We start from the raw sequence: 27,218 nt of genomic DNA on the forward strand, positions 1-27,218 counted from the left end.
TGGAAATTTATAGCTATAAATGCCTATGTTAAAGAAAAATTATTTCAAATCAATAACTTAACTTTCCACCCTATGAACAAAACAAAAAAGCAAACTAAACACAAAGCAAGGAGAAAGAAGGAAATATAAACAATTGAACAGAAATAAAATGTTGGTTCTCTTATAAGAGCAACAAAATTGACAAACCTTTATCTAGACTGACCAAATCACTAATATCAGGGAGGAGAGAAGGGACCTTACTATCAACCTTACAGAAATAAAAATGATTACAGGGAAATACTATGAGAAATTACATGCCAATAAAATAGACAATAGAAGATGAAATGGACAAATTTCTAGAAAGATACAAAGTATGAAAACTGACTCAAAAAGAAACAGAAAATCTGAATAGACACAAAAAGTAAAGAGATTAAATCAATAATCAAAAAACTTCCCACAAAGAAAGCCCAAGACCAGATGGCTTTGCTGATGAATTCTACTAGACATTTAAAGAAGAATTAACCAATCTTTCACAAACTCTCCCAAAAAATAGAAAAGGAGGAAACATGTCTCAGTTCATTCTATGAGGCCAGTATTATCCTGATGTTAGAACTGGAAAAGATATCACCAATAAAGAAAACTACAGACCAATATCCCTTATGAATATAAATGCAAAAATCTTCAATAAAATACTAGCAAACTGAATCCAGTAACATATAAAAAGGATTATACACCACGACAAAGTGGATTTATTCCCTGGAAAGCAACGCTGGCTTAACGTATGAAAATAAACCAATGTAATACACCAATGAATAGAATAAAGGACAAAAACCACATGATCATCTCAACAGACACAGAAAAAGCACTTAACAAAATTCAACACTCTTTCATGATAATAAACACTCAACAAGCTAGGAATAGAAGAGAATTTCCTCAGCTTGCTAAAGGGCATCAATAAGCACCAAAATCATACTTAATGGTGAAAGACCGAAAACTTTCTCACTAATATTAGGAACAAGACAAGGATGCCCACTTTGCTGCATCTATTCAACATTGTATTGGAGATTCTAGTCAGCGTAATAGGCAAGAAAAAGAAATAGAAGGCATCCACCTACATTGGAAAGGAAGAAAAAAAACTACCTCTGTTCGCAGATGACATGATTTTGTATATAGAAAAGCCTAAGGAATGCACAAAAAACTCTTAGGATTACTAAGTACAGCAAGGCTGCAGGAGACCAGAGGCATATACAAAAATCAATTGTATTTCTATATATTAGCAATGAACAATTTAAAGAAGAAATTAAGAAAACAACTCCATTTACAATAGCATCAAAAGGAATAAAATATCTAGGAATAAATTTAACAAAATAGACTACAACAAACTAAAGATATTCTTTGAAGGAACATTTAGATCCTTTGAAGGAACAAAGGATCCCAAGACAAAAAAAATACACTTGAAACTTTAATATAACCAAGTACAATTTTCTAAAGTCATTCTTCACAATAAGTCACAAACTACACAGCAGCAGTTCTCAAACTGGAGCACGCATCAGAATGCCCTGGAATTCTTGTTAAACACAGATAGCTGGGCCCTACCCCTAGAGTTTCTGATTAACCGGGTCTAGGGTGAGGTCTGAGAATTTGCATTTCCAGCAAGTTGCCAGATGACACTGATGCTGCTGGTCCTAGGACCATACTTCAAAAATGCCTGCTATGTCTAAATAGGAGCACGTTTTCTTGAGATTCAACCCATGAAGAAGCTTGTGCATTCCCTTTAAATCAACTTTAAAACCTCATCTGTTGCTGTTCTAAAAGAAATTACCTTGTGTGATACTACTGTTTGTTTAGCAGTTTTAATCAACTCCTTGAATAAAATTCTTTATGGTAAAAAGTTCTTAGCTCCTCTGCACAGACAGCCAGGTCCCATTAAGAAAATTATTACCACAAGTGACTTTTGTAATGTGTGAATTTTGGTTCAGTGAGTTTCTTTTAGTTTTGGAACTGAGAATTATACAAGCACATATTCGGTGCAAGCTCTATTGAGAAAACTTAGGCATTTGGTGATATTAAATTATTTTTATACATCATTCTCTATCTCCAATCCGCATGGCCCTTGGAGTCACTGCTATAAACCAAAAGCCCTTGGCTGGAAGTAGCCCAGACACAAGTTTGGTTTGATTCATGGAGTATTTTGGAGAAAAAATACTCTTGAACCAACACTTAAAAATCAGGTGATTTCACATTAAAATTCAGATTTCCACCTATTCAAAAAAAAACAATCAAAAGATCTGGCAACATCGTTCCCAAATTTCTGCAAGTCCGTAATCGGCTAAAACTGGGCCATAGCTGCCCTTCAGAGAGAACTCGAGCTCTGTCTGGCCAGAGTCCCCATTCATTTCCTGTTGTCTTCAACCTGGTCCTCTTCACTCATTTATTTATCAGCCTCGTCCCGTGGGCTTTTGTATTTGGGTGCCTGGTAAGAGGGAATGGACAGTGGAGTCTCAATGTCAAAACGTACATACAGACTGGCTTAAATTAAGTGAGGTGCAGGTACATTTCTTTGGACTAGGTCTCTTACAGGTTATTGAGTTGTATCATCTACCAGTGGGTCACTCCTACTCTTTGGAAATTCTTGCATTGGAAACCTTCAGGCTAGGATGAGCATTCTCTTAAAAGCGGCGTGGCAGGTTGAGAATATTCCTGTCTGGCGAAAAGAATAGTGTAAATGATGGGTGTACCACAAAAACCTGGATGCAGAATGCCTATTTATTATTTTAACCTTTTTATTATGAAAGAACAGAAAAGTAAAATGTAATATATAGTTTAAAATACTATAGCGTGAACCTCTATAACTACTACCCAGTGAAGAACATGAGCACACCAGAACCCATACAAAGCCACTTTTCAATCGTGACACTCTGCTTGCCCCTCTGAGGTAAACACTGACTTGTATGATAAACACTTCCTTACTCTTTATAATTTTTCCACCTAAATCTGCTTCCCTAACAATATCACTTACTTCTGCCTGTTTCTGAATGCCAAACTTAGAAATTTATTCTTTTGTATCTGACTTTTAAAAACTTAATACTATGTTTTTAACATACATGTTAACTGTGTCTTCTTTTTCCTCTTGATCAGCCTCACCAGAGGTTTATCAATTTTATAGGTCCTTCCAAGAGCCAACTCTTGGCTTTGTTGATCTTTCTGCCCTTCCCTTTAGTTTCTACCTTCTACTTGTTTGCACGTATTGTGCTTTTTCTGACTTCTTAAGATAAACATTTGATCTTAATTCTGGGCCTTTTTTCTTTTAAGGATATACATTTTTCCATTAAGTACTCATTTATCTGTATCCTATGCATTTTAACATGAAATATTTTTTATCATTTATTTAAAATATTTCTTAATTTCCATTATATCTTCTTTAATCCAGGAGTTATTTAGGGGTATATAGTCAAATTACTAAACATATGGGGGTGATTTTCTAGTTATCTGTTCATTATTCATTTCTAGCATAATTACAATCAGAGTACACATTCTGTATAGTTTCAATCTTTGAAATTTGCTGAGACTTGCTTAATGATCCAGTCTATGGTAAATTCTTGTAAAATATGTGTGTGCTTAGAAAGAACGTGTACTTCACAGTTTGGTGCCCTGTGTTCACTAGAACATGTTTATTAATCATGTTTCCACTGTGATTATGGATTGTCTATGTCTCCTTGTAGTTCTGTAAAAAATTTTTTTCTTATATTTTGCAGCCATGTTATTGGGTACATACAAATTTAGAATTCTGTCTTCCTGGTGAATTAAAATCAATTATTAAAAAACATGGGGCTGGCCCCGTGGCCGAGTGGTTAGGTTCGCGCGCTCTGCTGCAGGCAGCCCAGTGTTTCGCTGATTCGAATCCTGGGCGCGGACATGGTACTGCTCATCAGACCACGCTGAGGTGGTGTCCCACATGCCGCAACTAGAAGGACCCACAACGAAGAATATACAACTATGTACCGGGGGGCTTTGGGGAGAAAAATAAAAAAAATAAAATAAAAAAAAAAAACAATAGTAACACAGAGTAATGTTTTTTGGCTTAAAATCTATTTTGTCAGATATTAACATAGCTACACCATCTCTCTTGTGGTGAATGTTTAGACTGTATACATTTTTACATCTTATTCTCATTATGTATCCATATATTTAAAATAATATATTGCTTGTATAATGCACACAATTTTTGAAAACCTAGTCTGACTATTTTTGTCTTTCAACCGCAACAGTTAGTCGATTTATGTTTACCGTAATTACTGATCTATATGGGTTTAACTCCACCACCACTTCTTGTGCTTTACATCTTTTACTTGTTCTATGTTCCTTTCTCCTTCATTTAAATTGTTTTCTCATTAGATTTTTCCCTTTATTAGTTAGAAGTTATAAAATTTTTCTATTTGTTTAGTGTTTAGTCTGTTAATTACAACATATATCCCTGACTTACAAAGGTCAAACATTAATTGACACCTTTACCCTCCTCCAAGACAATGCAAGAACTTTAGAACAGACTAATTCCATTTACTTCCAACTTTTATGGCGTTTTTGTTCTGTATTTCAAATCTACATTTTAAAAGATGAAACATTATATTGTCTTATACAGCTAATGTTCATTTACAGTTGCATACGTATTTCTCAATTTCTTTGCTGTATTTTTTTTCTTCCACACTTCTGACCTTGCATCTTGGATTACTTTCCTCCCACTTGAAGAACAACCATTAGAAATTTCTTTTCTGCAAACATGCTAGTGGTGGACTCTCCTTTGTCTACATAAAATATCTTTAACTTTCACTTTTACCTCTTTCCTTTCATTCTTGAACACTATCTTCTGCTGGGTTTAAAATTCTGGGTTAGCAGTTATTCCCTTCAGCACACTGAAAATATTATCCCATGTCTTTTGGTTTACACTCTGCTATAGAGAAGTCAAATGTTAGTCTGGCCATCACTCTTCTGCAGTTAATGTCCTTTTTTCCCCCTATTAATAATTTAAGATTTCTCTTTGTATTCTGTTTACTAAAGTTTCATTATGATGAGTCTAGATGTGGACTTAAGTTTTATTTATACTGTTGTGGCTTTGTTGGACTTCCTGGATCTGAAGCTTGAGGTCATTCATCTGCTTCAAATGCTTGGCTATAACTCTTCCAATATTGCTATAGAACCATTCTCTTTCTCCTCAGTTTCCTAGGACTCTGATTATATGATGGTTAGATCTTCTTACTCTATCATCTGTCTCTTACCTTCTTTTTCATTTTCCTTTTTGTATCTTTGTGCTTTACTTTGAATAGTTTCTTCCATCCAATTTTTCAGTTCACTAATTTGCTCTTTTGCTGTGTCTTAATTGCCTATAAACCTGTTCATTTTGTTTTTATATTTTCAGTTTTAGAATTTGTTTGTTTGGTTGCATTTTTTTGTTTATTTATTTTTTTGCTGAGGAAGATTCACTCTGAGCTAACACCTGTTGCCAATCTTCTTCTTTTTGCTTGAGGAAGATTCTCCCTGAGCTAACATCCATGCCAATGTTCCTCTATTTTTGTATGTGGGTCGCCGCCACAGCATGGCTGCTGATGAGTGGTGTAGGTCCATGCCTGAGAACCAAACCTGGGCTGCTGAAGCAGAGTGTGCCAAACTTAACCACTAGGCCAAAGGGCGAGTCCCTAGAATGTGTTTGTTTTTCTAATCTATAAAGCCACATTTTAGAGTTTCCAGCCCTTGCTGAAACTAAAGTTTGGTTTTTACTTCCTTTAATTCTGTAAGTATAGTATTTTATACTCTGCATCTGGTAAGTCCAATACCCAGAATCTCTGTGAGTCTATTTCTATTGTCTGTTACTTTTGCTGGTTCTCACATATGGTGTCTTCTCTCTGTGTGTGTCTGGTTACCTCTGATTGTGGCTGAATACTGCAATTAAAAAATTATTTGTAGAGGGGCCAGCCCAGTGGCACAGCAGTTAAGTGCGCACGTTCTGGTTCCATGGCCCAGGGTTCGCCGGTTCAGATCCCGGATGCAGACATGGCACTGCTTGGCATGCCATGCTGTGGTAGGCGTCCCACATATAAAGTAGAGGAAGATGGGCACAGATGTTAGCTCAGGGCCAGCCTTCCTCAGCAGAAAGAGGAGGATTGGCAGATGTTAGCTCAGGGCTAATCTTCCTCAAAAAAAGAAAAAAGCTATTTGGGTGGGCGGAGCAAAATGGCGGGGTGAGCTGACCCGGGATTCTCTCCCCTCCAAAATACAACAAAAGATTGGAAGAACTGAATTTCAGAGAATAAACATAATGCCAGCTCATTAGAGACCTACAATACCAAGAAGGTGGAGATCATAAACCTTGCAGACAGCCTCAGAGGCGCTGGAACGGTGGGAGAGAACATTGCTCCCTCCCCTAGAGTCTGCGATCACTGCGGCGTGGGTCGGGAAGGGGTGGGGGAGGGGCCGCGCGACCGGGGGATCATCCAGGACTCCTGCCGCTGATTCAGTGGAGACCTGCTGACGGGGGGGAAAGTTTCCGTCTGCGGGGACCCCATAAATCAAGGGCCTTGGGAGGCCAGAGAACAGAACTGATCTGAACCCAGACCGGCGCGTGTGAGTAACAGCCCCTCCCCCCCAGCAAAGCCAGTGGGCGCAGCCATCTTGCCCCAAGGCGGAGAGCTAACACGCCACTCTTGACCCCCATCTAGTGGCGACAGGCTGTAACTGCAACTGAATTCTACCACCATGAGAAAAAACCGCTCCTCTACCATCCAGCAATTTATAAAAGCTCGAGACTAGAAGGAAAACAATGAAAACACAGAATTAAGTCCTGAGGACTTGGAATTAGGTAAACTAAGTGATAATGAATTCAGAGCAGCTATAATCAAAAAACTCAATGAGGTAGAGAGAAAGATAGAGAAACAAGCCGAGTTCTGGAGTTACGTCACAAAAGAGATTGCAATCATAAAGAAGAATCAAACAGAATTACTTGAGATGAAAAACACAATGGACCAGATAAAACAGAATACGGATTCCCTGAATGCCCGTGTAGACAACATAGAGGAGAAAATTAGCATAATCGAGGACAGACAGGCTGAATGGCGCCAGACAGAGGAAGAAAGAGAACTAAGAATTTAAAAAAATGAGGAAAATCTCCGAGAGATAATGGATTCAATGAGGAGTAAAAACATAAGGATCATAGGAATTCCCGAGAATATGGAAAAGGAAAATGGAGCAGAAAGTGTGCTTAACGAAATTATTGAAGAGAACTTCCCAAATCTAGGGATCAACGGAGAAATGTGTGTAGAGGAGGGTTTTAGATCTCCTAGATTTGTCAATGTAAAAAGACCCACCGCAAGGCACATAATAGTAAAGTTGGCAAATAGGAATGATAAGGAAAGAATACTCAGGGAAGTAAGAAAAAAAAAGAGAATAACCTATAAAGGAGCCCCTATCAGACTGTCAGCAGATTTCTCTACAGAAACCCTACAAGCTAGGAGAGAATGGAGTGATATATTCAAAGCTTTAAAGGATAAAAACCTTCAGCCAAGAATACTCTATCCAGCAAGAATTTCCTTCAGATATGAGGGAGAAATTAAATCTTTTCCAGACAAACAAAAGTTAAGAGAATTTGTAACTAAAAGCCTTCCATTACAAGAAATCCTCAAGAAGGCTCTCATACTTGAAAAAAGAAAAAAGGGAGAAGGGGACACAATCCACAGACTAGGGAGACCGATGGATAGAACCAGAACAGGATAGCAAATATTCAACTATAGCATTAGGGTAAAAATAAGGAAACTACCAAAACAAGGACGATCTTAGCACTCTAACTACAAATTAATAAGACGAGTTGGAATAAAAACTGAAAATAATTATTTAGGAGGGGAAGAGCAAAGGGTCTAAATCAGTATTGGTCAAGTAAGTAAGAGACCACCAGAGAATAGACTATATTATACACGAGATTCTAAATACAAACTTCAAGGTAGACACTAAAATAAAGTACAGAACAGAGTCACAAATCATAGATAAGGAAAAATCTAAGAAACCCAGCATAAGAAATTGCAGTATTAAATGGGTAGTCTAAAGCACACAGGAAAAGAAACACAGGAAAACAAGATAATGAGCGACAGATTGACAGCATTAAGTCCACATGCATCAATAATCACTCTCAATGTGAACGGATTGAACTCTCCAATAAAAAGACACAGAGTGGCAAAATGGATTAAAGAACAAGCTCCAACAATTTGTTGCCTCCAGGAAACACATCTCAGCCCCAAGGACAAACACAGACTCAGGGTGAAGGGGTGGAGGACAATACTTCAAGCAAATAGCAAGGCAAAAAAGGCAGGTGTTGCAATTCTCATATCAGACCAAGTGGATTTCAAAATAAGACAGGTAAAGAGAGACACAGAGGGACAATATATAATGATCAAAGGGACACTTCATCAAGAAGAAATAACGCTTATAAATATCTATGCACCCAACACAGGAGCACCAAGATTCATAAAGCAACTATTAACAGATCTAAAGGAAGATGTTAAAAACAACACAATAATAGTAGGGGACCCCAACACCCCACTCACATCAATGGACAGATCATCCAGACAGAAAATCAACAAGGAAATAGTGGAGCTGAATGAAAAACTAAAACAATTGGACTTAATAGACATATATAGATCACTCCACCCTGAAGGAGCTGAATACACATTCTTCTCAAGTGCACAGGGAACATTCTCTAGGATAGACCATATGTTGGGAAACAAGACAAGCTTCTACAAATTTAAAAAAATTGAAATAATAACAAGCATCTTCTCAGATCATAGTACTATAAGGCTAGAAATTAATTACAAGAAAAAAGCTGAGAAAGGCACAAAGATGTGGAGACTAAACAACACACTACTGAACAAGCAATGGATCATTGATGAAATTAAAGAAGAAATAAAAAAATACCTGGAAACAAATGAAAATGATAGCATGCCATACCAACTCATATGGGATACAGCAAAAGCTGCATTAAGAGGAAAATTCATCGCAATACAGGCACATCTTAACAAACAAGAAAAATCCCAAATAAGCAACCTTAAAGCACACCTAACTGAACTAGAGAAAAAAGAACAAATGAAGCCCAAAGTCAGCAGAAGGAGAGAAATAATAAAAATCAGAGCAGAAATAAATACTATTGAAATGAAAAAGGCAGTAGAAAGGATCAATGAGACAAAGAGCTGGTTTTTTGAGAAGATAAATAAAATTGACAAACCACTAGCCAGACTTACAAAGAAAAAGAGGGAGAAAGCTCAAATAAACAAAATCAGAAATGAGCGAGGAGAAATAACAACAGACTCTGCAGAAATACAACAGATTATAAGAGAATACTACAAAAAACTATATGCCAACAGAATGGATAACCTAGAGGAAACGGATAAATTCTTGGACTCCTACAATCTCCCAAAGCTCACTCAAGAAGAGGCAGACAATTTGAAAAGACCAATCACAAGGAAAGAGATTGAAACAGCAATCAAAAACATCCCAAAGAATAAAACCCCAGGACCAGATGGCTTTCCTGGGGAATTCTACCAAACTTTCAGAGAGGATTTAATACCTATCCTTTTCAAGCTATTCCAGAAAATTAGGGAAGATGGAACGCTTCCTAACACATTCTATGAGGCCAACATCACGCTGATACCAAAACCTGGCAAGGACACCACGAAAAAAGAGAACTACAGGCCAATATCACTGATGAACATAGATGCAAAAATTCTAAACAAAATTTTGGCAACCAGAATTCAGCAATTCATCAAAAGAATCATACATCAAGATCAGGTGGGATTCATACCAGGGACACAGGGATGGTTCAACATCCGCAAATCAATCAACATGATACACCACATCAACAAACTGAGGAATAAAAACCACATGATCATCTCAATAGATGCAGAGAAGGCATGTGACAAGATCCAACAGCCATTTATGATAAAAACTCTGAACAAAATGGGCATAGAAGGAAACTACCTCAACATAATAAAGGCCATATATGACAAACCCATAACCAACATCATACTCAATGGGCAAAAACTGAACCCCATCCCCCGGAAAACAGGAACGAAACAAGGATGCCCTCTATCACCACTCTTATTTAACATAGTACTGGAGGTCCTGGCCAGAGCAATCAGACAAGAAAAGGGAATAAAAGGAATCCAAATAGGGAGGGAAGAAGTGAAACTCTCGCTGTTTGCAGACGACATGATCTTATATATAGAAAACCCCAAAGAATCCATTGGACAACTGTTAGAAGTAATCAACAACTACAGCAAAGTTGCAGGGTATAAAATCAATTTGCATAAATCAGTAGCATTTCTATACTCCAGTAAAGAACCAACAGAAAAAGAACTCAGGAATACAATACCATTCACAATCGCAACAAAAAGAATAAAATACCTTGGGGTAAATTTAACTAAGGAAGTGAAGGACCTATATAATGAAAATTACAAGGCCTTTCTGAGAGAATTGGATGATGACATAAGGAGACGGAAAGACATTCCATGTACATGGATTAGAAGAATAAACATAGTTAAACTGTCCATTCTACCTAAAGCAATCTACAGATTCAGTGCTATCCCAATCAGAATCCCCATGACATTCTTAACAGAATTAGAACAAAGAATCCTAAAATTCATATGGGGCAACAAAAGACCCCGAATTGCTAAAGCAATCCTGAGAAAAAAGAACAAAACGGGAGGCATCACAATCCCTGACTTCAAAACATACTACAAAGCTACAGTAATCAAAACAGCAGGTACTGGTACAAAAACAGGTGCACAGATCAATGGAACAGAATTGAAAGCCCAGAAATAAAACCACACATCTATGGACAGCTTATCTTTGACAAAGGAGCTGAGGGCATACAATGGAGAAAAGAAAGTCTTTTCAACAAATGGTGCTGGGAAAACTGGAAAGCCACATGTAAAAGAATGAAAATTGACCATTCTTTTTCACCATTCACCAAAATAAACTCAAAATGGATTAAAGACCTAAAAGTGAGACCTGAAACCATAAGGCTTCTGGAAGAAAACGTAGGCAGTACACTCTTTGACATCAGTATTAAAAGGATCTTTTCGGACACCATGCCTTCTCAGAGAAGGGAAATAATAGAAAGAATAAACAAATGGGACTTCATCAGATTAAAGAGCTTCTTCAAGGCAAATGAAAACAGGATTGAAACAAAAAAACAACCCACTAACTGGGAAAAAATATTTGCAAGTCATATATCTGACAAAGGCTTAATATCCATAATATATAAAGAACTCTGGCAACTCAACCACAAAACATCAGACAACCCATTCAAAAAATGGGCTGGAGACATGAACAGACATTTCTCCAAAGAAGATATAATGATGGCCACTAGGCACATGAAAAGATGCTCATCATCACTGATCATCAGGGAAATGCAAATCAAAACTACACTAAGATATCACCTTACACCTGTTAGAATGACAAAAATATCTAAAACTAATAGCAACAAATGTTGGAGAGCTTGCAGAGAAAAAGGAACCCTCATACACTGCTGGTGGGAATGCAATCTGGTGCAGCCACTATGGAAAACAGTATGGAGAGTCCTCAAAAAACTAAAAATAGAACTACCATACGATCCAGCCATCCCACTACTGGGTATTTATCCAAAGAGCTTGAAGTCAGGAATCCCAAAAGTCCTGTGCATCCCAATGTTTATTGCAGCACTGTTTACAATAGCCAAGACGTGGAAGCAACCTAAGTGTCCAGCAACAGATGAATGGATAAAGAAGATGTGGTACATATATACAATGGAATACTACTCAGCTGCAAAACAGAACAAAATCATTCCATTTGCAATAACATGGATGGACCTTGAGAGAATTATGTTAAGTGAAATAAGCCAGCGAGAGAAAGATAATCTGTGTATGACTCCACTCATATGAGGAATTTAAAACTATGGACTAAGAACAGTTTAGTGGATACCAGGGGAAAGGTGGGGTGGGGGGTGGGCACAAAGGGTGAAGTGGTGCACCTACAACACGAATGACAAACATTAATGTACAATTGAAATTTCACAAGATTGTAACCTATCAATAACTCAATTAAAAAAAAAACTATTTGTAGAAACAATTTGAGGACTAGAATCATGATATCTTCCTCTAAGAAGATTTAATTGCTTTTATCTGACACCTATCGGCATTAGCTAAATGGAATCATTTTATGCTGAGTAAGCCTTAAGGTTTCTTGGCCACTGAGATAATACAAAACTGAGCTGCAGCTAATGTGAGAGTTGATTTACTTCTAGTTCACCCTTACTCCTAGGTGTATCTCTTCAGGGAGTCCTAACCTAAAGTGGGGAATGGTTTTACCAGGTTTTCCAGGCTGGACAGGACCTAGAATACAGTTTTCATTCCCCTAACCTTGAAAAGCCACCAAAGGTGAGCTTAGGCTCTCAACTTTTTTTCCCTGATCAGCAAATGGCCACAAGACAAAAGTGGCCCCAGCGCTAGCCTCACTCCTCTGTGTTTACATTCTTTCCTAAATCTAAACTCCGTAATTTCCCACAATTTATTAGTTTGTTGATATTTAAGAAGATTTTTAAAAAGTAATCTATCTAGTTTCTTTAGGTGACTTCAGTAAGAGAGCTGGTTTGAATCGCACGGTTTACCACCAGCTAAAGTAGAACTCCCCCAGCATGCTGTTATGTACATTACCCTTGGCGCATGGTCTCACCTGGCCAGCACCCGCCTCAAGGTAAAAAAGTTCCATGGTATTCTTTGAAGAATCATAGTGCAGAGGAACTACAAAGGACGAGAGTTCACGTTATAGTTCCTCTAATTTATTCACTCTATGACCCTGGACAAAGGTTTCTCTATAAAATGTATGGAGACAATACTTCCATAAATATCAGAAGATGAGAGAAAGGAATGCAAAAGAGCTTGACGAAGCCTACAAAACTAACAAAAGTTATAATTCTCTTTCCTCCTTTCTCGGCCCCAAGGGTGGAGCCTTCATCCATGGCTCTGGCTGATTCATGTCGGCAGGCTAGAGTTCAACTGACAACTCAGGTCACTCATCACTGGCTGGCAACATTATGGAAGATACAATATTCCAGGGTCAAAAACAGAGATACCTACTGTTATATTAGCTAGAATTTATTTTTAAATACTTCAGTGTACATAGTGTGCAGACACACGTTTCCTACCAGGGGTAGCTGGTTAGTATTTGAGGTACCCTAATCAAGAATGCCTACTCCAGGTGTGGTTGGTTGACATCTGAAAGACTAATTAGAAGTCTAAGCTCCAGAGTCAGGCTATTCCAAGTATATCAACTATAGCTATCTAAATCTACACTAGAGAGTTCCCAAATGAGCATAAAGGAGGGTAGAAATAATTTTTCTGATTAAAATAATAGTGTTCAATATTGATGGGTCGGCTGGAACTATTGTCTAGGGACATCCAATGTTGTAAATACATGTGGGTTATAAGAATCTGGCAAACCAGGCAGCCTAACGGGTTTTGTTTTGTTTTGTTTTGTTTTTTAAGTTGGGCCACATGGAGATTATCACGTGAACTCTTCTTATCCAAAGGCTGTCCACACAGATGATGGCTTTGATTGAGTGACTGCAGGATTGTGAGAAATGTATATTAATACATTCAATCCTTATGAAGGAAGCTTTGATTTTTTTTTTTTTTAAAGATTGTCAGCTGGGCTAACAACTGTTGCCAATCTTTTTTTTTTTTTCCTGCGTTATCTCCCCAAACCCCCCCTGTACATAGTTGTATATCTTAGTTGCAGGTCCTTCTAGTTGTGGGATGTGGGACGCTGCCTTAACGTGGCCTGATGAGCGGTGCCATGTCCGCGCCCAGGATCCGAACCCTGGGCCGCTGCAGTGGAGCACGCGAACTTAACCACTCGGCCACGGAGCAGGCCCCAGCCTAATGCTCCTTGCAGTGGCACTCTGGACATAGGGCTCTGGTCTTGGGTCTGGACTCAACAGAGGATTCCATCACCTGATCCAAATAAAGGCTAGATATGTCCTATAACAAGAATATGTCTGCATCTGTCTCCATGGAACATTTGATGTCAGATACATATCAAAAGGACCAGGGTTGAGGCTTTTCCCAGTCTTTAAGAACAGGCTAAATGACTAACTTTTGTGCCTGCTTGCTAATAAATGTTCAAATGTGTGGCAAAATTTGGTCTGAAGTTGCCTTTATTGTTACAGACCGCATGGTAGCATGATAACCTCTAATCACTGGAAGTTACAGATTTCTACCAAAAAGATTTGCACTATTAGGAGCAGTGAAACCGCCTCAGTTCAGTTTGCAACAGTTGTGGCGCATCAGATTTCCCAAATGAAGCCTGTTGGGACATAACCTCAAAGCAGGAATATCATGCTGATCAAGCTGATGTATAAACTTGCCATCCTGCAACCTCCAAGAGAAAGGCTGTTTCTCTTCAGTGGGAAAACCACAGGAAGCTATAGAGACAGCCTTGGGGTGTGGGTTTTGCAGGGCCTGGGAGCCTGCCAAAAATACCATCATTCTGTTTCTTGGCCCCTAGAATGCAAGGATACTCAATCTTTTTTTTTTTTTTTCTTCCCAACGATTTTCCCCCAAACCACCTGGACTCTGTATTCTACTCAAAATGATGTCATTTAAACAATATCTGTAATCAAAGGAATAGATGGGAGGCAACTATCCCATCTACTTCCTCAAGTAAATGTAAAACAGAAGCATTTGCATTTTCAAAACAGTACTGTCTTGGATTCTTAGCAGCTGCATGTCCCTACCCTCCAAATGTTTCAAAAAATATTTAAGCTGAAAATTAACAGAAATAGGAAAGTGAACTAGGTCATAAACAGTTTTCTTGAGGAAAAACTTTGAAATTCTCACCCCCAACCCTGCATCTGACTGGAGGGCACCTAAAGTTGCTCCAGTCCACGTGATTTTCCTGATGAAACAGTTGGAAAGCACGACCATAAGAAATATATTCCTCTGGGTATCAGGATTCCCCTTTAAAAGGACAAGTTCCCAGGACTGGCCCCATGGCCGAGTAGTTAAATTTGCGCGCTCCGCTGCAGGCGGCCCAGTGTTTCGTTGGTTCGAATCCTGGGCGTGGACATGGCACTGCTCATCAAACCACGCTGAGGCGGCGTCCCACATGCCACAACTAGAAGGACCCACAACGAAGAATATACAACTATGTACCAGGGGGCTTTGGGGAGAAAAAGGAAAAGAAAAAAATCTTAAAAGCAAAAAAAAAAAAAAAAGGACAAGTTCCCCAAGGACAGTTAACTGGTTCACCAAGGAGCTTAACCAGACTTCAAAACTGCTAAAAATTTAAAGTGGAACCTTTTTTTTCTCCCCAAAAGAGTATATTGGAATTCTGTGAGTGTGAGTTAATCCTACCACATCATCGTCTGACAGGCATTTGATACAGTAGGTGAGTGAACTGGGAGTTGGAAATCCTGGGCTTTCACGTAATGTCTCTGAGCCTAATGATCTCTCCACCTGATGAACTGGGAAGCCCGCATGCTAGCCACTTCACAGGAAACTTGAAAGGGATCCCGGGAAAACATCCATAAAATGATGCCAGAGGAAGACAGAAGTGCCGCAGCACTTGAAAAGATTAAGCCAAGGCAGCTGATCATCCCTCTCGTGTTGCACTGGGCTCTAACCCGTTTATAGCCACAGCAAGAAAAAGCAAGATGGTTGAGGCTAAAGAAAGGCTTCTGAGAAGCAGTATGGGACAGGGACAAGAACAACTACACTGACAGGCAGCAGGCCTGGTGCTGTCACAAGAACTGCCCTCCTGGGTCTCTTATGTCCCTGACTAACAGCACAGAAAAATTCAGAATTCAGAAGGAAGACAGCCAAGAAGTCTTTCCCAAGGTTTATGTCAGCTCATCTCAAGTCGTGGGCCTGACACTGGAAACAGATAGCTGTACAAATACTCAGGAAATAAAAGGATTCATTCCCTCCCCTAATACACAATCCTGGCAATATTAAACGTCAGCGGCATTTTATTTAATAATTAAACCCCTAGATTAACAGCCTACTTGAAAAGAAAAGGGAAAAGGAAAGAAAAAGACAAAGAATCTAATAACCTGCACATTAATATTTTCTCACCTCTTGAGGCCATGCCCTTTTTAAAAGAATTGCTCGTCCTTTTTTGTTCCCCTCCCTTTCTGTCAACTTCTAAAGATAGAAAGGTTTTTACGGCTGTAAATTACAAAGTGCATTTATGAAAGGAAATGGAAATGGCAACTGATCTCTGCTCGTACAAAGGAGCAATGGAAAACTGTTACAGAGTGTCAACTACATGACACTTGGTATACAAGCTATCATGTAACCTTCATGGCCACTAAAAAGTCATTTTAACTATTTTCCATCTGAGGAAACTGAAGCTCAGAAAGTTTGAGATACTTGTCAAAGGTCACAAAGTTAGTAGGTGGCCTTGTCCTTAAAGCCAGTGCTCATTTCTACCGCATGAACCATATCAGAATGTCCCCTTTTCTTTCAGCCAGCTCATAGTCAAAAGGTTAGCAGACCTGGAGTTCCCTTGACTTGGTGCTCTCTCTCATTCGGACCCAAAAGCCGTTTGAAGCCCCTGCAGTTCTTTTTTAAATTTTTCAATTTTTTCTTGTAAATTGTTTGTTCCCTTTATTCACAACACAGAGCTTCAAGTTACTTTTGGCCTTTTCCAAAAAATCAAACCCACCCTCAAAGGTCAAGAATTTACCACTGCTGAGGCTATTAAGAGGAAAATATTGTGAGATCTGAAGCAATTTCCCAGGAAGAACTAGTCCACTGTTTTGAGCTGGCACAGCAGAACTGAGACAGGCACACTGCCTCCTCAGGGAACATTCTGGAAGGGCCCATTGCTTGGGACTGGCAGTCATTTGCAGAGAGTGTGATGGGGTGATGTGGGTCTCATTTTTCAGGTATTAAATGCCTACTGGAATATTCTCAATAATAGGAAGCAGTGAGTGATTAGGCAAAGGACAGCAGATGTTGTGAAATAAAACTCTTATTCCTCTACTAGATCCAAGTGACATGTATGTGTTTTTGTTTTCCTACTTATGCAGGTTATTCTACTAGGAAGTCACTTTGCACTCAGTTATTGTTTTAAATCTGCTTGCATTATGACTGAAGTCCTTCAAGTCAAACTGAACTAACAGAAAATCTGGATACGGGCAGTGGAGCAATCTTATGGATGGTTTTTAGTCAGGCTTTCTTCCTTAAGAAAGAGCATCACGGAGCTCATGTGCCACGTTTGGGATAGTGAGAGGTTTTTTGTTTTTTTTTTTGAGGAAGATTAGCCCTGAGCTAACTTTTTGCTGAGGAAGACTGGCCCTGAGCTAACATCCGTGCCCATCTTCCTCTACTTTATATGTGGGACGCCTACCACAGCATGGCGTGCCAAGCAGTGCCATGTCCGCACCCGGGAACTGAACCAGCGAAGCCCGGGCTGCGGAAGCGGAATGAGCACACTTAAGTGCTGCGTCACGGGGCCGGCCCTGGGATAGTGAGAGGTTTTAATGCAGCAATGAGTAATTGCCACTTGCTTCAGTCCCCACTTTTGCTATCATTTCCCTCTGGGGTCTTTCATGAAGAGTTGACATAAAGGTAAGACAAAGGTGAAGTACAACTGAGAACTGAGAGAAACACAAATTTTCTCTCCTGCCTTTACAAACAACACAAAAATATACTTTTGCATGAATTTCAATTCCAAACTGGAGTGCCAATAAAGGTCTTAAAAATATCCAAATGCTTCAGCAAATCCAGAGTCAACTGCCAAGACCCCTAAGCTGTCTAGAGTTCTGATTACGGGTAAGTTCTGACTACAGGCCTTGGGACTATTCAAATGCCCTTCAAAGCAGTCGTTGTGGGAGACTGGGCAGTTACCCCAGGGATGCTGCTACTAGTCCTCAAGACACTGCTGCATACACACTGATACGGTGTCAAGATGGCTCCTCTCTTTTGCAAAACTTGTTCTGTCTGTTCACTACTGACTCTTCATCTTTGGCACACTTGCAGCCATTTTAGGATCACAAAGGAAATAGTTTCCCAATTTTAGTCTGATGGCTAGAAATTCAAGATGTCTAACTTTAGTGTGTGCTTTAACCAGACCCTAGATATTCTAGAAAGGAGAAACACATAGTTTTTTCTTCCTTGTCAAGAAAAAACTAAGAAAATTTTTATGATGAAAGAATTACTTAAAACTAGGGAATGTCAGACACTATAGAATTTATCACCATCGTCACATAAAATGTTACATAAACAAGTTATAAGGACAATAATTTCGGGAATAGGATGTTCTCAAACAGTTCTTTCACATCCTCTATGGCAAAAAAGGCTATAGCGATAAGTACTTTTAGAAATACTTGGACAGGATATTGGAAGGCCCTTTAGAAAATTAAAAATTCTGCAGGAGAGCAAGCAAAACTGATCAAAGAGCTCATTGCCAAAATGTGTCCTTTCATAAATGTTAAGTCATCTCTGATGAATCCCAAAGGCTCCTTGCTTTAATATACTCTGGAAACGATCTTCCAACATAACAACAAATCATCAAAAGCATCAACTAAAGCAAATGAGATAGTAGAAGCTGGAAAGAAGCTAAATAAATATTGAGAACACTGAAATGTACCATTTGATAATAGCTACCACCCATGGCTTAATGATTGATCATACCTCCGCACTAGCAGGCGAAGGGCGTTCTGTGACCAAGTCTTAGCTGTCTAACAGACCGTGAGTTCCTGGAGGGCACAGGCTAGCTTCCTTTTTTTTCCTGTTGTGTTGTTCATTTATTCAGCTACCAAATCACTGATTAATTTTTCTTATCATTCAAAATACATTTAATCAGTGACTATCATTTTTTTTTTAAAGATTTTACTTTTCCTTTTTCTCCCCAAAGCCCCCCAGTACATAGTTGTGTATTTTTAGTTATGGGTCCTTCTAGTTGTGGCATGTGGGATGCCGCCTCAGCATGGCTTGATGAGCGGTGCCGTGTCTGCACCCAGGATTCGAACCAGTGAAACCCTGGGCTGCCCAAGCAGAGTGCGTGAACTTAACCACTCGGCCCTGGGGGTCAGCCCCAGTGACTACCATTTGATAGGAACTATTTACCCCTTCTAAGCTAGGAATATTTCTTGTGTAAAGATGTTTAAATAAGTTGATATACTTGAATTATACAATCATGCAATATAACTTTATTATCTTGTTCAGAAGGATATCATCAGAAACTTCGGAGGCTCTCTTATTTACCTTTGTATCATCCAAAAATATATCATGAAATAGGAGCTCCAATGTTTGCTGAACTGAACTGCTATGACAATGGTCATTAAAATAAATGCATGTAAAATATATATTTGGGTGTTTTAAGTATTCAGTTTAAATAGTTATACACATTGTATACAACCTGTGTATGTACAAGCATGTACATTCATAAAAGGTTTCCCAGTTCAAGCAGATGGCTTCCTTATTTCAAAAAACCAGCAGCTACTACCATGTTTCTCCCTCCCTCCCTGCCAAGGGTATTAAGGGTGAAGGGAGGAGGGAAGAAGATGAATGCATTATATAAATAAGAAGGAAAGAAGGAACATGAACAGATGATGTTTGGGGCTCTTTGCCCATCAGGAGTCAAACCAATGCACCACCAGAGTAGGGAGAACAAACTCAGAACTCTGAGCAGCTTCAGTGTCTTCCCCCGGCCCCCAGCTGGACGCAGCTGGGCCTAAAGAAACGAAATAGCTGATAAAGAGACTACACAATCTCAGAGTCATAAAACAAAATCCAGTGGTAGATCCACCCATGCATCTCCCTTTACTACAGTTGAGGAAAATGGGTCCCAAAAGAGAGATGGCTACCTCCCAAAGCCATACAGAGAGTTCAGGTGGGGCTGGCTTCAACCCCCATCCCCCAGTGTCTCATCCAGGAGAGTTTAGGAATGGTACCAAAGAAAAACTCATGGAGCAAGAGTGCTTTACAAGGATTCACAGGCATGTTTCAAGGACTTCATGAAGCCACTGAAACTCTGCAAAACAGTGTGTGGATTTTTTCATTTCAGTTGCATTTTTTCAGGGGAGCAGTTTATGGCTTTCATCAGGCCAAACAAGGTCTGTGACACAAAAAATTTAAGAACCACTATGTCAAGGGTTGGGCTTAGAGGGAAGGCTAAAAGTGAATGAGATTAATTCCAAATTAAAAGAAACCCAGATCTTCAATAACCTGACGACTATCCTTGGGCCAGGCAACCAGTGGAATCATCTAAGGAGAACACAGTCCTAAACTTTCTGGTCTAGATGTAAGGAAAAAAATGTCTTTAGGCAGGCTAGGCATGTCTATGTGACTTCAGGTGACAGGGAAAGGAGTAAGCAGCATAAGCTTTAACTAACTGATTAGGTGGTCTCAGACCATGACAGGTCAGAAGCAAGGAAAAAGGCTGAGTTCTCTGGAATCTCGGGAAAGGTTCTGGCAGTAGTTGTCATGAACCACAATGGAAGATTCTGCAGCCTCTCAAAGTCAGGGCAGCCTCCATTTCCAATCAGGTCTTTCATTGTACCTGCTTACGAACAGTGAGCCCAGAAAGGGTTCCACACACGCCAGGAGACCTAATGTCATCACAGAGGTCTGTGTTTTCTTCTTATTTCTGATGTCAACATCAGTCCCAGGAGTGGGCAAAGGCCTTGGTACTTGGTCACAAGGAACTGAATACACGTCAGACATTGCAATTTCCCTGGGAAACAGAAAATATTTTCCCCACTCTATGGATGAGGAAATTGAAGCAAAGGGAGAAATGTCCAAGGTCTTTCAAGGAGGTGAAGAGCCAAGAGCTTTGAGGTCAGGGCTTGCAGCGAAAGACTCCACACTGGCTCTGGCTGGATGTTCCGTCTCCTTTTGGGAACCAAGCAGGTCTGGAGACTGAGGAAACACTAGTTGCTAAGGACAAGATGTGGGACACAGACTATATCACACAATCATACATATGGAATCTATCACACACTAAAACAGACTTGAGGCCTCAATGGGTAAATGAGATAGGAAAAGGGAACCTGGGGTTACTCATCATTTTCCAAATCAAAGATTTATGTCCCTTTCGGAAAGGAGAAGGAAAACCTGGCTGCAGCCCAGTTTTGAGTAATATTTGCCACTGAGAAGCTGTATGCAAAAATTCCTGGCAGAAGCTTTGGTGAGTTCTTCCGATTGGGTTCTGGCCAGTCCTTGTAAATGACTGAGATTTAAAACCCTATCAAATCAGAGGAGCAGGGAGTATCCTTGATGCAGCACCATAAATCTCTCTCGCTAAAGCTAATTTTAAATTTAAAATAGTAATGTTAAGAGAAAACTTATCTACATATACCTATAGATTTTTTTTTTAAGTCAAGAAGGATTGAGATCGACAGCAAACAGTGATCTGAGTGGTTAGAATATGGCTATCTTCTACATCCTTAAATATATTTTCTAATTTTACTTCAATTAAAATGCATTGCTTGTGGGATAAAGAATAAAATAAATTAAGTAAAGGAAATATAAAAGCTAGTAACTCTGAGTGTCAATAGAGAGTCAGAGGTTATCTCATCTAACTGACTCATTTAACAGAAGACGAAATGGAGGCGGACAGAGAGGGGAGCACCTTGATCATGGTCACTCAGCCAGCCAGCAAGGGATGTAGAGCCAGGACCCTGGAAATCCCCCGACTTCCTGGCCTCCGCACCACCCTGCTGCAGCTGCTGGATTCCTCAGGCTAGGAAACCCCCTATGCCTGGTGCTAGGTGAGGAAGAGTTTTATACGGAATTGTAAAACTCAAAACAGCAGCTTCAAGTGTTAGAAAAGTACAGCAGATTCCAGCTCAAAGAACAGCCGAAACTAAAATGGCACTCACAAAGACAAGATGACAATTTGCAAGGAATTAGGTGCCCTAGGCTCCCGGACAACTGCTTTACTGAACAACTTCGTAAATATGCCATGTCTTCTTGCCTCTGGCTATTATATATATAGGCTATTCCCTGGCCTAGAATGCCTTCCTCTTGTCCTCTCTCCCATGTTTCTAGAAAGTCCTACTTGTCCTTTAACATCAACTCAGAAGTCACTGTCTGCAAGACCCTCCCTGGTTTCCCCATTTACAAAATTGCTTGGTAGTAGGATACCGTAACAAAGGATATACCTTGACTGCAGGGCACATCACAATATAAGGGAGATCATTATCGGTTTATAGGTCTGTCTCAGCCTCTAGATAGTGTTCCTTAAAGGCAGGGGCTCTTTTAATCATCTTTGTATCTCTGGCACACAGCACGGATTCAAATGTCAGTTGAATAAGTGGAAGCCTGCTAAGAGTCATACAGTAAGACTTTAATCTTTCCTCCCAAATCTATGAGTTGCCTTTCTATCCTCTAACTGGTGCATCTGCAGAACTCTTAAGTGACAGGCTGCTTTGGGACAGAGGTTTTTTTTTTAAAGAAAGTTTAAATAGCTGAGTTAAATTTGGGTACTTCATGATTCTTTAGTAACAAAGAAATATGAGAGAAGGTAGGATTATATAATATCAAAAGATAAACGGACAGATTGGCTATGACAAAGGCTAAAGAAAGTATAATTTACCATATGATGATACCAGCTGACAGATATTCTTCCTACACTACCCTCTCCCTATCACTCCTCATGACTCACATACACAGACGCACACAAAAAGCTCCTAACAAGTCACTTTGGGAAGTTTAATCATAATCCATCCACAGAAGAGCCCATCTCATAGTAAACACCAGAACAAGCATATTATTAGGATTGCTAATCGCTCATTAAAATCTCAAGATCAGGTTTCTGGGCATATCTTGCTATATCTGTGCAGTAGGCAGGTCCCAGATGGTCTGAAAACCAAGTCTGGGGCCTGCTTCTTCATAACAGGCTGCTCCTCCAACATTGCAATGGTTGTGGGTGACAGAATTGTGCAATGAGAGCAAGACTACTCTGCATACAGCCTCCTCAGGCACAGCCCTGCTCCTGACTTTGCAGATCCGAGAGAAGTTTTGGTCAACTTCTGGGTCCCAGAAACAAGGCTATTGTTGCACAAAACACCGGAAGGTGCCAACTTTACTCCTAATAGGGAAAGAGGATGGTCACGATACTCAACAGACTGGCACCTTCCCCAACGTTGACTGGAAAGGGGTACAGGGGAACTTTCTGGGGTAATGGAAACGTTCTGTATCTTGATTGAAATGTAGGCTACGTGGGTGTATACATTTGTCAAAACTTATAGAATTGTTCTCTTAGGATTGATGCATTTCACTGTATGTAAATTTTACCTAGAAAAAAAGAATCATGCACAAATATCAAACTTTAGTTAGTAGGCTTACTTTCCGCAGTAGTGTGGGCTGGCAATTTTGAAACTGCTTTCTGTGTATTCTAGACTTGAGCAAGCGAGTAAAAATGTCCAGGATAATGGGAGCCAGGTTTCTCACTGTTGGGGAAAGCAGTTACAAATATGGAGGGGGGAAATTAACATCACCAAAGGGGATAAGATACACCATGTGCCTCCTAACAGGAGGATACAATATTACTTCTTTGGCATTCCTGCCAAAAATTCATAACCTGAATCGAATCATAAGGAAACATTACACAAATCCAAATCTAGGGAAATTCTACAAAATAGCCGGCAAAATATCAAAATGTTGAAGTTAAGTAAGACAAAGAAAGGCTAAGGAAGTTTTCCAGATTGAGGGAAGCCAAAGAGACATGACAACTCAATGCAATGCTTGATCCTGAATTGGATCCTGGTCTGAGAGAAGAAACCTATATATGGAACATTCCTGGTACAAACAACCACATTTGAAAAATAGACTATGGATTAGAAAATAGTATTGTTCTTAGGAAACAGACATTGAAGTATTCAGTTGTAAAGGACCACAACGTCTCCAACTTACTCTGTTTCAAGAAAAAGAGAAGGGCGAGGAGGAAGCAGGGAGGATGGTAGGGGAGAGTACGCACACAAATGGGGCAAAACGCAAACAATTGGTGAATCTGGGTAAAGGGTATACAGGAGTTCCTTGTACTATTCTTGCAACTTTTCTGTAAGTTTAAAATTATATCAAAATAGAAAGTTACCAAAAAAAATACCCTAACTTCTTCAAAAATATTTAGGTGAAAGGCTAATAATAACCCACTAACTCAATGCATTATGAGAAATTCTTTCAAGAATACTGGTTTCAAAATTATACTTTTCCCTCTGGTAGCAACTCCAGAAAACTCTAGTTGGCTCTAAATTTGTTTTTAGTACTCAAAAACAACTCATATAACTTCAAATAAGGGTTTTTGAAATTCCAGTGGCAGAAACAGTCACTTTGGGAAGTCCTGCGAGGCAATAAACAGAAACTGGAATGAAAGCGACTCCTCACCACCCCCCCTCCAGATTGTTCAATATTTTCTCTGTACAACGGAACAATGCACCTGGCTCTATGCCAGGCTAAAATCAAACAGGGTAAGAAATGATGGATGTGTAGAGGATTCGGCCTTCTCTGCCAAAGAAGCAGAGAACTGTATTCTTCACCACCTCAGGCCTTAGAGAAGGTCCATGCTTATATATATGTAAGCTGATGAACAAGAGCATTCTTACTCAGCAGAGTAAGAATTATCCACCTCCCCAGTCTTTCTGTCTGTATTTGTGGTTAAATCAAGACACAAGGATGGCCTTGGTCCTACGGAAAAAAAGCAAAAATACTGAAAACTACCAAAGGAAAAAATTACTTCATGAATGTCAAAGGAGAATTTTCTAAAAGTCATTTTTAGCCTCAAAGAATCTTTTTGAAACAATAACAACTATGATATGACTCAGTATAAAAAATATTACGCTAAGTATGCGTTAAGAAAAATTCACATACACAGAGACGAAAATGTAATTGGATTTGTCATTTCAAAGTTTTAATGTTGGGTTTGCAGATAATAGAGAATGACATTCTCCTAAGCGAATAAAGAAGTTAGCCAAGTAAGTAAATGCTGTGTTTCTACTGTAAGGAAATACGTGCACCAATGAAGCAACCTTTTCAGCACAAAAGAAATTTAATACCCAGACCACATGAAAAGTGATCGCTATGGGAATAGCACAGCTGTGAAAATCCAAGTCAGTTTGTATTAAATCGTCCAGCATGTTTATGTAAAGCAGGACTCTCAGAATGACCACCAAGAGGAAATAATTTTGCCAACAAAAAAGTGATACCTACATTTAATATAATGCTTACAACAAGTGTGAAAGAAAAATGCAAAGCTATTCTCTTTTAAAGAATGTAAGGGACCTCAGTTAGCTGGTATGCTTGAGATTCTTTTATAAACAGCATCTCAATGGCTAATTTAATTAGAACTAGAATAAGACAGAATGAGTGTTTGCATTTCACTTAGAGAACGCAGTTATCTTTATTTCACTGACTAGTCAATCTACATAAAGCACAGAAAAACTTCTGGCACCTGCGCCAAATGATTTCAATATGAAAATTAATACTGCCAAGCTATTTTGAGACCAATTAGCTCAGCCATTCAAAGAAAAAAAATGGGCTCCACTAAAGAGCAGATAATCCTAAAACTTGCATTTCTGAAGACAAAAGTGCACACAGTCCTTCTTGAGGCCCTGACTTGAGCAGATGTAAGACACCTTAAAGAAACTACAGAGAGAATGAGCTCATGGGTAACTACTGAAAAATGGTAAGCTTTCCATCTCAAAGTAGGCACTTGGGATGCATAATGATATAACAGGAGCTTAGTTTACTACTAAAGGAAAAAGAAAATTACTCTAAATTTTTGAGCACCTAAAATTAACCGAATTTATCAATATCATTTGCCAAATCTAAGTTACTTTTTAGAGAAACTGGTCAAAACTGTGCTTCTCCTAAGATGATCCAAGTTTTCAAAGAAAGCTTGTCAACTCAGAGTGGAGAGAATTTCCCTAGAATTCAATCCCTTCCATACTGCCAGATGTAGGTTACACAGCAAAGAAGTCCCAAATTATAGCTGAGAAGCCACAGTTTGGGATTAATGAACCTAACACTATTTTGCATAACACCCCAACATGAAAGTTTTATCAAGAATCCTGCGTTTTTAAAGCCCAGGTTAAATCACGGGGCAGTGAAAGGCTTAGAGAGGCATCCAATAGGAAATTAGCTGTAACACACAGTATACGTGTAAAAATAACTCAGACTGTCTCAAAGCCTATTAAAAAATGAGATGCCATCACTGTAGTTTTGAGATACATCAGCCGTTTCCCATTACAATGGAGGACATACCAGGTCTATTTTTAGAGCCTCTGGAAAGATCAAAGCTGAACTGAGCCCTTGTATTGGCTCCTCATCCAGGCCCATAATCTCTCTTTACGTTTTCTTTGACATTATGTAGATCTCCAAAAGACACACCGCCAGGACTGCCTGGTATGCCCCATTCTCTGAGTAACACTTAAAAATTGCTCTACGACGGTCCATCCGGAGGAGGAACCCTCTGGGGAAGAGCAAAGACCAGTAAAGTTCAAGTTCAAGCCAAAATTACTGTGATGCAAATACTGATACAGAGGAGCATCTCTAATTCAGTCTCTCTCTGTACACTATAAAGCAAATCTTCTCAGGCTGTTTTCTCTGTGAGAATGAATACAGACAAATGAAAACAGGAAAATCTTTTCTGATTTTTTAGACCCCAATCCCTGCCTACAAAAAAGCCCTTAGCTGGTCTTAAAGCCTCTTGCTGGGAAGGCTGACAGGCTCATTTTTTAAAAATAAGTTCCTCAAACACAGAATGACTTACTTTGGAAGAACAAGCTGTACATTTGTCAAATGCCAGGCTGACAGGAAGGACATTATCAAACCGTGACAGAAATCCTCGGATCTAAAAACAAACAAAACAAAACAAATAATTCACATCAAGCCTGGATGACCACACCTCTGAAATGCATGTGTAGTTTCCGACAATACGGTAGTCTTGACACAGACGACTGGCGAAAATGAAGATCAACATGGATATTTCCCCTTGTACTATAATCAGTGTGGAGAAGAACTATATTGGGTCCTTTTTTCCATCAGGACCCAGGGCCTACAAGCTTTTCCCATATTTGAGACCTGAAAACAAACTGATCCCAAAATACGAAAAGAAAGCTGTAAAATCTAAAGTATTGTTTTAATAAATATCTTCAAAAATATAATAGGTCAACAAGTTTATTATGACTCAACTCTCATATGTAAGTTATAGTGAATGTG

At 39.3% G+C, this 27,218-nt stretch overlaps 1 protein-coding gene across 13 annotated transcripts in view; it reads right to left on the reverse strand.

Annotated features, from left to right (window-relative positions):
• Positions 1 to 27,218, reverse strand: part of ATG7 (autophagy related 7) — a 350,453-nt gene that overhangs the window by 140,277 nt on the left and 182,958 nt on the right. For 10 of the 13 annotated variants that reach the window (XM_070237251.1, XM_070237250.1, XM_070237252.1 and 7 more), the window contains exon 17: positions 26,770 to 26,850. The exons of the other annotated variants lie outside the window; for them this stretch is intronic. In XM_070237251.1, coding sequence (XP_070093352.1) covers positions 26,770 to 26,850 — 81 coding nt within the window. The remainder of the gene's footprint in view (positions 1 to 26,769; positions 26,851 to 27,218) is intronic. 13 annotated transcript variants of the gene reach the window in all.

This window comes from Equus caballus, chromosome 16 (assembly GCF_041296265.1).
Source record: "Equus caballus isolate H_3958 breed thoroughbred chromosome 16, TB-T2T, whole genome shotgun sequence".
Classification (NCBI taxonomy): domain Eukaryota; kingdom Metazoa; phylum Chordata; class Mammalia; order Perissodactyla; family Equidae; genus Equus; species Equus caballus.